Source organism: Ranitomeya variabilis, chromosome 4 (assembly GCF_051348905.1).
Source record: "Ranitomeya variabilis isolate aRanVar5 chromosome 4, aRanVar5.hap1, whole genome shotgun sequence".
NCBI lineage: Eukaryota > Metazoa > Chordata > Amphibia > Anura > Dendrobatidae > Ranitomeya > Ranitomeya variabilis.
The window spans coordinates 295,793,909-295,805,914 of NC_135235.1; the positions used below are offsets into that span (position 1 = coordinate 295,793,909).

Genomic DNA, 12,006 nt, shown 5'->3' on the forward strand with positions numbered 1-12,006 from the left:
ATCAGGTATCGGTATCGAAACAACATTAATGTGTAAAATAAAGAATTAAAGTAAAAAATATTGCTATACTCACCTCTCCGACGCAGCCTGGACTTCAGCGAGGGAACCGGCAGCGTTGTTTGCTTAAAATTCGCGCTTTAACTTCCTTACTTGAAGTCCCGGCTTGTGATTGGTCGCGCGCCGCCCATGTGACCGCGACGCGACCAATCACAGCAAGCCGTGACGTAATTTTAGGTCCTTCAGGATTTTAAAATTACGTTCCGGCGTTGTGATTGGTTGCGTCGCGGTCACATGGGCGACGCGACCAATCACAAGCCGTGACGTCACGGGAGGCAGGAGACGCGCGCATTTTAAAATGGGCGCGCGCCGCCCATGTGACCGCGACGCGACCAATCACAGCAAGCCGTGACGTAATTTTAGGTCCTTCAGGATTTTAAAATTACGTTCCGGCGTTGTGATTGGTTGCGTCGTGGCCACATGGGCGGCACGCGACCAATCACAAGCCGGGACTTCACGTAAGGAAGGAAAACCGCGATTTTTAAGCAAACAACGCTGCCGGTTCCCTCGGTGAGGTCAAGGCTGCGTCGGAGAGGTGAGTATAGCAATATTTTCTATTTTAATTCTTTATTTTACACATTAATATGGTTCCCAGGGCCTGAAGGAGAGTTTCCTCTCCTTCAGACCCTGGGAAAGAAGCAATTTCTATGGGGCCGCGGCCGGCGTGTCACTGAAAATGACTACGCGTGTCAGCACTGACACGCGTGTCATAGGTTCGCCATCACTGGCTTAGAGCTTTGCAGTCCTTTGCTAAATATAAAGCTGCTGCATGTGACCACATTCTTTTTTTTTTATGAAACAATTGACTATATTGTCATCCATAGGTAGACTATATTGTCATCCATACGTGCTTTGAGTTGCATTACAGTGGTATATAAAGTTTAAAAAAAAGCAAAACGTTTTTTCTGGATTGAATTAGCCACTCATAGAGTTTAACGTGGTTACTTAGTGTTACATTACGGTGGTATATAAAACTAAAAAAAAACTGTTCCAATTTTTTTTTTAATTGATTGAATTAGTCATCCATTGTGTTTAACATGGTTAGTGTTAGGCTACGTCCCCACTGTCAGTATTAGGCAGCGCTTTGGACGCAGGACATGTCCGCTCCGTCCAAAGTGCTTCCGGCTTTTGAATGCAGGTGATTCCGCGTGTGTTCATTGAACCGTGCAGAATCACTGCATCCAATATTGCACTGGTGATATTTATCTTGCGGAGACTGGGAGACAGATGTACGCAGCGTCCAACCCGCAGCATTTACTGACCGTGGCAACATACCCTTACAGTACGATGGTATATAAAACTAAAAAAAAAAAGTTCAAACATTTTTTGTGGATTAAGTTAGTCATCCACAATCTTTAATGCATTGCTTAGTGTTACTTTACTGTAGTATATAAAACTAAAAAAAAAAACATTCAAAGATTGTGGATTTAATAAGTCATTCACAGAGTTTAACGTGATTATTGTTACATTACAGTGGTATATAAAACTGCCAAAAACTGTTCAAAATTTTTTCCTAGATTTAATAAGTAAATTCATCAATTGACTTATTTTGACTGCCCCACCGACCTCCTCGTAGTATCTGCCAGAATAATGCTCAGATTTCCCTTGACTTCCATTATACTCGTTACTCGAAATGAGCAACCCAGCATTAGGAATTGCTCTGTTCGAGTAACGAGCATCCGAGCACATCAGTGTAAAATGTTAAAACTACATTTACCTGTTTAGGAGGTGTGCAAGAGGCCTTTTATCTTTTCTTTTTAATCTTGCTTTATATACAAGTCATTTTACAAGAAAGAATGTTTCCTAACATTTTTTCCTTTAAAATCTGTTTTATCTTCGGTTTTGTATGCTTTATTGTCAGTCCATAAAAGTGGTGGAATACTCTGACAGCATTGTTCCCAGCAGTGACCTGGGAGTCAGAGATGAGTCCAGGCATCTTCCCCATGCTGTTCCCATTTCATTTTAGCCCAATTTCCATCCATTTCAGTGATTTTCCTGCCTCCCAGCCCTCCTGTTAGGGCCTACAGGAAAAATGTTTGAGTTTCCCACTGTTTTTCATTATACTCGTTACTCGAGTCGAGCCCATCTGAGCGTCCGACCTGCACGATTCATGTACGGACCTCGCTTACATTTCGGTGTTCGATCATCACTAGCTATTAGAAATGTAATTAAAGGGTTTGTCTGGACCAAAATTATGTCTGTTGTCACTCAGTGTGACGTCAGACTTATGAATCCCCCAATGCACACACTGGATTCACCGGCTTCTGAGCCAGGACCAGCGGGTATATACGTGTTATACATACTCCCGGCCAGAGCCAGACTAGTGGGTGCCGCCTAGCTCTACATAAGTGTATGGAGTGAGGTTGTGCCTGTAGGACGCAATGACACACAGGAGGCAAAGAAAGGGTTAACAGGGTTTTTATGTAACACAATTACAAATCAAGCAGGGGGTGTTGGGTGTCGAGATCCAACCGCTGCACAGGGGAATCTCGAACCATCTCCGCTGCGGTCTCCCATTCTCCTCCAGCCACAGTGGAACCTGCTCAGCAAAGACGTCGGTCCCAGCGTCTGGCTCAAGCTGATACTGTGCGCTTGGGTACTGCTGCCTTTCCAGACTCTGCCATTGTAGCCAGCACTGTTCAGCAGCGAGCAGGCATTTCAGGGACTAAGTCCTGCTTTTCCCACATTGAGCATGCCCACGGGATGACCTCCCATTGGAGCTCGGGGGTCACATGCTCAGGTCCTGTTGGGGCTCCTATTGGACCATCAGGAAGGTCCCGGGGCAGTACTGCTATAAAAGGTTTGCATGGCTGCTCGGCCATGCGCTAGTGTAAACTTATTAACTTGTGTGTGTGGATGAATGCCTGTCGATGGATGAAAGCTCTGAATCATTCCCATCCCTAGTGTTGTTGCCTGCTCGCATATGGTATAGCAACCTAGCGCCTGACAGTGCTATCCTGCACAATTGCACAAGTTGCTAATCCAGTTAGCAGCAACCGCCAGAGCAGCACCGTGCACAGATAGTGTGCTTTCCTAGCCCTACTAAGGGTGGTTAGTGGCGTCCGCCAGGGTGGCGCTGCACGCACTCTGGTGCGGTAAATATTTAGTTTAATTGATTCCCTTGCACCACAGTAGCGGTGTTGAGCGCAAGAGATCTAGAGGGACTCTTACCCTGAGTCTTGGGGCAGAGTTATGTGTCGCCTTGCTTGCGCTTTCAGTGCGGTATCGCGGCCCTGTGACGCAACAGGGTTCGCTTCCTTCATCCCGGGTTAAGTTAACCCATGTGTACTCACATTATACCACCATATAGTCCGTCATTACCAAGCAGCAGGTGTCTTAACTGCACGGTGGACCCCGGACTGCAAACGCACCTTATATCATCTCTAATTATTATTTGGTGCATTCCGTCAGTCCTAACGGGGTATTATTATAAAGAAAATAACACTTCAGCTTATCAGTCTCTGGGCCTTGGTAGGAGGTAGCTGGAAGATCCCTCGGTGGCGCCGCAGGCGGTGTGAGAAGTCTCCAATCCGATCGCGCAGAAAGGCGATGCACTGGCTCCTTGCGGTGGTGAATCCTCTGGGTCCTTTGGCACGTGATCTCCTGCTCTGGGCACGAGATGTTGTAGATGTGTTGGTCCGCAGCACAGCGGACATAGTAAACAATTCAGCAGACAAGGCCGCAGGAGTAATATGCAGTCCAGCGGTCACGGCCACAGGAGCAGGCCGACACTCAGTTGGCACCGCAGGGAAAGGACTCAGTGGTGCCTCTGCGGTCGTGAGCGGAACGATGTTTTGAAGTCCGTACTGGTCACTGTACGGTGCGGGGGTCTCTCTGGGCCCTGGGTCGTCAGTCAGGATGACACTGCTAATCGGGTGAGGAGGCACGGATAGCTGGCATGGGTAAGTCGAGAGGGAGTCAACCGTCTCTGTGCTCTCACGCTGGTCCCCCGCCAAAAGCCCTGTTTTCCCGCGCACACCGCTATTTATGTCGGACCTGTCCCCTTCAGTCAGGTGTCCTGAACTGCTCCAGTCAGAAATCTCTTCCCCTCACGAAAAAATGGTGACAGCTCTGACAGTTCTGGCCCAGACACGTAAGAGGGACCGTTAGCTTGGCTCTCCTCCCTTCGTGCCCATGGTCGGGCTCTGGCTGGGAGTATGTACTGTATAACGCATACATACTCACTGGTACCAGCTCAGAAACCGGCAAATCCCCACAGCACACAGTGTGTGTGATAGGGGGATTCCTAAGTCTGCAGTCCAACAGAGTGACTGCAGTCTTATCATTTGGGACTGGACAACCCCTTTAAGCATTACATAATACCCAATGAAAGCAATGGGCTTGATTGTAATGCATTGACTTATATGCTGGGTCCTGCACAGTGATTTTTTGTAGCAGCTCTTCACTCTTGAAAGATAGTTGATAGAAAGGAAAATCCTTTTCCAAATAGCTGAATCATGAATTATAGGAATGTTCTGTACATTTACAGCTGTTGTTTCCTGGGCTGGCATGTCATTGTGATGAAAAGGAGAAGTTTATAATTTTTGCTAATAGCATGCGTATGGGTGGAAATTTCCTGCTACCAGTAGCATGAAGCGCTGCTCCGGAGCACACACTGCAGCTCTAACAAGTGTAGGAATTCATGCTCTCAGGTAGGCATTAGCCTCTTCTGGGCACAAAGCTATAATAGCAAATAAACAGTTAATTTAGCAGGCACATATAGTGCGGGCTCACCCAAACAGATCACAATCCTTTCTTCCAGAGCAAACTTTACTCAAATAAGAGGTACAATCCTACCATGTCTTGGTTTACCCGTCACTTCAACCCGAGTTCCAGGAGCTTCGAGCGCCACACAGAAGTGTTCAACTCCATGCACAATCCACACTAAATAGGCTGCAGCTTCCAGACAGTTCTTTACAGCTCCAACACACAGACTGCTCAGCTTTCCTAGCTGACCCATACAGTCTCCATTCAGAGAGAGACTCTGGCATGTCTCTTAAAAGCTATATCTCACATTTTGGCTGGTCACTCACCAGCAGCACTCTCGACTCTGCTCAACAAACAGCAGACTGACACAACCCTAGTGAACACAGTCCATGGTTCTTGGTCAAAGCTTGTCAAGTGCATCTAATCATAACCTACAGTGCTAGGATTTAACCCTGTCCTACCTGGCTTTGCTATACAAGTATAATAAGAATGTCTCTGCTTCTTACATTTGTCTAGTTTTTCCTGGCAGAATCATGTCCAGTCTTGTCATTCTGCAGCAAGTCAGTCCACAAAATAATCAGCCTATGGAGTCTCAAGAAGAAGAAAGTAAATGTGTTCCAGCTGAAATGCCCAAACGCTTTGTAAAATTTTTTCAAGGAGAACCTGAAGTCCTTGGGGTGGGTATATTTTTTTCATACTTGTCATTCACCAACGTTGCATCTTGTCCTCATTCCAAACATGGCCACTTATAGATGAATCCATGTCTTCTTCATGAGTCAAATCGAGCAAAATGCATAAGAGAGACATATAAAAAGAAACGTAAGCTAAGAGACGATAACAATACACAAGGTACGCTTTTCAGGGTGGCACCCATAACTGATAGGAAATGCAAACCAGAGCACTTTTATCAGACGTGGACTCAGTGTTACAAACATGGGTCTCCCATAGCAAACCGACTAAAAACACTCCGAAAAATCTGTATGCCGAAACCTTCGTAAGGGTCAAAAGAAAGAAGTGTTAAAGAAGCACTCCTCTTCCCATCAAAGTTTTTATCCTCTTAATATATATGATAAAATGTTCACTTTGCTATCAATTGAATGTAGTGAGAGAATGAGAGTTTAGTATCCATTTGTGAGTGGCTGATAGGTGACAAGTAATTTAACTGAACTTCCTGATGTCACATAAAATAAGTGAATTTCTCAAAATTTGATTTGGCATAGATTCACCCAATTCATCCAAAAAATTCAACTCGCATCAAATAAATTTGGTGTGAATTGAAACTGCCCCTATTGGAGTTAAAAGAAATGTATAATTTTCGGAAGTCTCTCCAGATCCCAAAGCATAATAAATGGAAGAGGTTGAAAAAATAAAATATTATACTCACCTTGCCGTTCACCGATTCTGCCATTCAACCCCATCCCTGCAGTCCTTTGTTTGCTCCCTACTAAGTCTATGACCTCCAGCGCTGACTATTAGGTTTCACACTTGTCTAACACTGAACATTCCCCACAAATAACATCAATATCTATGACGTCTGTTGATGTGGACATCAGTCATATCGGAGGCCTAGAAGTACTGGAAGGCTGAGGGGAGTGAGTGATGGACTGGGTTGTGAGTTGAGGTGGCATGACCGGTGAAGGGTGACATGAGTAGAACAATTCATTATTTTTAAACCTCTTCTTAGCCCTCAAAAGACTCCAGCAAAATGGCATCCAGCCATTTCAAACAAATAGAATCTCAAAAATGGCATATTCTGAGGAATCCAAAATTCTGGGAAAATTTGTAGTGAATTTGATTTGTTCTGAATCGATTCGCTCATTTCTAGTTGCAATTTGTCCTAAAACAGCCACCTCAATAAATCAGAAAGAGGCAACACCGTAGAAGATCTAGGAGACCCCAACCATCACTAGAACGTAGGATGTGGCTCTCTTCCGAGAGTGTTGTCCCTCCAACTGCTGTTGATAACTACCAAATGAAAATTTGTCTGTAACGGCCCATAAGCTTCATCCAGATGTAAACCTGACAATGATAAGACCAAATGGAGTCATAATACTCCATCATAAAAGAGCTGAAAACTTGACATTCCCTATTCATCGCTATATGTTACACGTCAGGTTGCGAGGGTGAAGAGAAATTGAGAAAATTACTAAACTTTGTTCCCTCCTGTTACAGGTGACACAGTTAATCATAGGAATAAATCACATATTCTTCGGCATCATCTTCACAGTCGCATGTCAACAGCGCCGAATGTTTTTTATAAACGGCTTGACTTACACTGGTGTCCTTTATTGGTCTGGAATTATGGTAAGAAAATGTATGTAGAACAATAATTTTTTTTTCTGGTCAAAATGGTGGATACCAGTTTGGCGAATAATAACCATAATGCATGTATGAACTGTTATGGACCTGGTAGTTAGGAGCACCCGAAATGACCTGATGGTTAAAACTGAAAACCTGGGACAAGCTCTGAGGAGGTGGTAACTCTACTGACCGCAATCCTAATCCTATCACACACACTAGAAATAGCCGTGGAGCGTGCCTAACTCTCCCTAGACGCCTCTTCACAGCCTAAGAGCTAACTACCCCTAAAGATAGAAATAGCAGCCTACCTTGCCTCAGAGAAATTCCCCAAAGTAAAGGTAGCCCCCCACAAATATTGACTGTGAGTTAAGAGGGAAGTGACAAACACAGGAATGAAACAGATTTTAGCAAAGGAGGCTGAATCTTCACTAAATAGACAGAGGATAGGAAAGGGAACTTTGCGGTCAGTATTAAAAACTACAAAAACCACGCAGAGTGTGCAAAAAGACCTACACACCGACTCACGGTGTGGAGGTGCAACTCTGCACCCCCAGAGCTTCCAGCTAGCAAGGAAATATCATAATAGTAAGCTGGACTAGAAACATAGCATGTACTGAGAAATATATTCAAAAACCAATGAACAGCAAATGAACTAGCAGGGACTTAGCTTCTGCTGGAGTAGACAGGTCATCTGAGAAATCCAAGAGAGATCTGAACCAGTACTGAGACATTGGCAGCTGGCATGAACTAACGACCTGGGCAGAGTTAAATAGGGAAGCCAACAGAAGCAATAAGCGAGAGCAGCTGAGAAAGCCAACCTCAAAGATCAGCAGTTCCACTCAAAGCCACCAGAGGGTGTCCAAGGACAGAACTCACCAAAGTACCATTCACGACCACAGGAGGGAGCCCGAGAACGGAATTCACAACAGTACCCCCCCCTTGAGGAGGGGTCACCGAATCCTCAACAGAGCCCCCAATCCGATCAGGACGAGCCAAATGAAAGGCATGAACCAAATCGGCAGCATGGACATCGGAGGCAACAACCCAGGAATTATCCTCCTGACCATAGCCCTTCCATTTAACCAGATACTGAAGCTTCCGTCTCGAAATACAAGAATCCAAAATCTTCTCCACCACATACTCCAACTCCCCCTCAACCAACACCGGAGCAGGAGGATCAACGGAGGGAACCATAGGCGCCACATATCTCCGCAACAACGACCTATGGAACACATTATGGATGGCAAAAGAAGCTGGAAGGGCCAAACGAAATGACACAGGATTGATAATTTCGGAAATCTTATAAGGACCAATGAAACGAGGCTTGAACTTAGGAGACGAAACCTTCATAGGAACATAATGAGAAGACAACCAAACCAAATCCCCAACACGAAGTCGGGGACCAACACAGCGACGGCGGTTAGCAAAACGTTGTGCCTTCTCCTGAGACAGCGTCAAATTGTCCACCACGCGAGTCCAAATTTGCTGCAACCTGTCCACCACAGAATCCACACCAGGACAGTCAGAAGGCTCAACCTGCCCTGAAGAAAAACGAGGATGAAAACCAGAATTACAAAAAAAAATGCGAAACCAAAGTGGCAGAACTAGCCTGATTATTAAGGGCGAACTCGTGCCAATGGCAAGAAGGTCACCCAATCATCCTGATCAGCAGAAACAAAGCATCTCAGATAGGTTTCCAAGGTCTGATTGGTTCGTTCGGTTTGGCCATTTGTCTGAGGATGGAACGCCGAAGAAAAAGACAAATCAATGCCCATCTTAGCACAAAAGGACCGCCAAAACCTAGAAACAAACTGGGAACCTCTGTCCGACACAATGTTCTCCGGAATGCCATGCAAACGAACCACATGCTGAAAAAATAATGGAACCAAATCAGAGGAGGAAGGCAATTTAGGCAAGGGTACCAAATGGACCATCTTAGAAAACCGATCACAAACCACCCAGATGACAGACATCCTTTGAGAGAGAGGTAGATCAGAAATAAAATCCATGGAAATATGCGTCCAGGGCCTCTTCGGGACAGGTAAAGGCAAAAGCAACCCACTGGCACGAGAACAGCAAGGTTTGGCCCGAGCACAAGTCCCACAGGACTGCACAAAAGAACGCACATCCCGTGACAAGGAAGGCCACCAAAAGGACCGAGCAACCAAATCTCTGGTACCAAAAATCCCAGGATGACCAGCCAATACTGAACAATGAACCTCAGAAATAACCCTACTAGTCCATCTATCAGGGACAAAAAGTTTCTCCACTGGACAGCGGTCAGGTCTATCAGCCTGAAACTCCTGCAGCACCCGCCGCAAATCAGGGGAGATGGCAGACAGAATCACCCCCTCTTTGAGAATACCAACCGGCTCAGGGACTCCCGGAGAATCAGGCAAAAAACTCCTAGAAAGGGCATCAGCCTTCACATTCTTAGATCCTGGAAGGTATGAGACCACAAAATCGAAACGGGAGAAAAACAGTGACCATCGAGCCAGTCTAGGATTCAACCGCTTGGCGGACTCGAGGTAAGTCAGATTCTTGTGATCAGTCAGGACCACCACGTGATGTTTGGCTCCCTCAAGCCAATGTCGCCACTCCTCGAATGCCCACTTCATAGCCAACAACTCCCGATTGCCGACATCATAATTACGCTCAGCAGGCGAAAACTTTCTAGAAAAGAAAGCACATGGCTTCATCAAAGAGCCATCAGAACTTCTCTGAGACAAAACAGCCCGTGCCCCAATCTCAGAAGCATCAACCTCGACCTGAAAAGGGAGCAAAACATCTGGCTGACGCAACACAGGGGCCGAAGTAAAACGACGTTTCAGCTCCTGAAAAGCCTCAACGGCCGCAGGGGACCAATTCACCACATCAGCGCCTTTCTTCGTCAAATCATTCAAAGGCTTAACCACACTAGAAAAATTAGCGATGAAGCGACGGTAAAAATTAGCAAAGCCCAGGAACTTCTGAAGACTCTTCACAGATGTAGGTTGAGTCCAATCATAAATGGCCTGAACTTTAACAGGGTCCATCTCGATTGTAGAAGGGGAAAAAATGAAGCCCAAAAAGGAAACCTTCTGAACTCCAAAGAGGCATTTACACCCCTTCACAAACAACGCATTAGCACGAAGGACCTGGAACACCATCCTGACCTGCCTCACATGAGACTCCCAATCATCCGAAAAGACCAAAATATCATCCAAATATACAATCATGAACCTATCCAGATACTTCCGGAAGATGTCGTGCATAAAGGACTGAAACACAGATGGAGCATTAGAAAGCCCGAATGGCATCACCAGGTACTCAAAATGGCCCTCGGGCGTATTAAATGCTGTTTTCCATTCATCGCCCTGTTTAATACGCACAAGATTATACGCCCCTCGAAGGTCAATCTTGGTAAACCAACTAGCCCCCTTAATCCGAGCAAACAAATCAGACAACAGAGGCAAAGGGTACTGAAATTTGACCGTGATTTTATTGAGAAGGCGGTAATCTATACAGGGTCTCAGAGAGTCATCCTTCTTGGCCACAAAAAAGAACCCTGCTCCCAACAGTGACGAAGACGGGCGAATATGCCCTTTCTCCAAGGGCTCCTTTACATAACTCCGCATAGCGGCATGTTCTGGCACAGATAAATTGAACAGTCGGCCCTTAGGGAACTTACTACCAGGAATCAAATTAATAGCGCAATCAGAGTCCCTATGAGGAGGTAGGGCACTGGACTTGGGCTCATCAAATACATCCTGGTAATCTGACAAAAACTCAGGGACCTCAGAAGGAGTGGAAGAAGAAATTGACATCAAAGGAACATCACTATGTATTCCTTGACAACCCCAACTAGACACAGACATTGATTTCCAATCCAGTACTGGATTGTGAACCTGTAACCATGGCAAACCCAAGACGACAACATCATGCAAATTATGCAACACCAAAAAGCGAATATTTTCCTGATGTGCGGGAGCCATGTACATGGTCAGCTGAGTCCAGTACTGAGGTTTATTCCTGGCCAATGGCGTAGCATCAATTCCCCTTAAGGGAATAGGACTCTGAAAGGCTCCAAGGAAAAACCACAGCGCCTGGCAAACTCCAAGTCCATCAAGTTCAGGGCAGCGCCCGAATCCACAAATGCCATAACAGAGTAGGATGACAATGAGCAAATCAGAGTAACAGATAAGAGAAATTTAGGCTGCACAGTACTAATGGTGACAGACCTAGCGAACCTCTTAGTGCGCTTAGGACAATCAGAGATAGCATGAGAGGAGTCACCACAATAAAAACACAGCCCATTCTGACGTCTGTGTTCCTGCCGTTCAGCTCTGGTCAAAGTCCTACCACATTGCATAGGCTCAGGCCTCCGCTCAGAGGACACCGCCAAATGGTGCACAACTTTGCGCTCGCGCAAACACCGATCAATCTGAATGGCCAAAGACATTGATTCATTCAGACCAGCAGGCGTGGGGAACCCCACCATAACATCTTTAAGGGCTTCAGAAAGGCCCTTTCTGAAAATCGCTGCCAGGGCACACTCATTCCATTGTGTAAGCACAGACCTCTTTCTAAACTTCTGGCAATATACTTCTGCTTCATCCTGACCCAGACATAGAGTCAGCAAGATCTTTTCTGCCTGATCCACAGAATTTGGTTCGTCATAAAGCAATCCAAGCGCTAGAAAAAATGCATCTACATTAAGCAATGCAGGATTTCCTGGCTCAAGGGAGAATGCCCAGTCTTGCGGGTCGCCACGCAACAAAGAAATAATAATCTTTACTTGCTGAGTGGGGTCACCAGAGGAGCGGGGTTTCAGAGCAAGAAACAGTCTGCAATTATTTTTGAAATTCAAAAATTTAGATCTATCCCCAGAAAACAGATCAGGAATTGGAATTCTAGGCTCTAACATCGGATTCTGAACTACATAATCTTGAATACTTTGTA

At 45.6% G+C, this 12,006-nt stretch overlaps 1 protein-coding gene across 2 annotated transcripts in view; it reads left to right on the forward strand.

Moving 5' to 3' along the window:
• Positions 1-12,006, forward strand: part of LOC143764561 (membrane-spanning 4-domains subfamily A member 4A-like) — a 44,111-nt gene that overhangs the window by 14,208 nt on the left and 17,897 nt on the right. Inside the window, exons 1-3 of one of the 2 annotated variants that reach the window (XM_077250235.1) lie at positions 4,612-4,709; positions 5,281-5,441; positions 6,937-7,068. In XM_077250235.1, the coding sequence (XP_077106350.1) occupies positions 4,700-4,709; positions 5,281-5,441; positions 6,937-7,068 (303 nt within the window). In that variant the 5' untranslated portion in view covers positions 4,612-4,699. Of the gene's footprint in view, positions 1-4,611; positions 4,710-5,280; positions 5,442-6,936; positions 7,069-12,006 lie in introns of those variants that run through there. The other variant, XM_077250237.1, reaches the window with a different exon arrangement.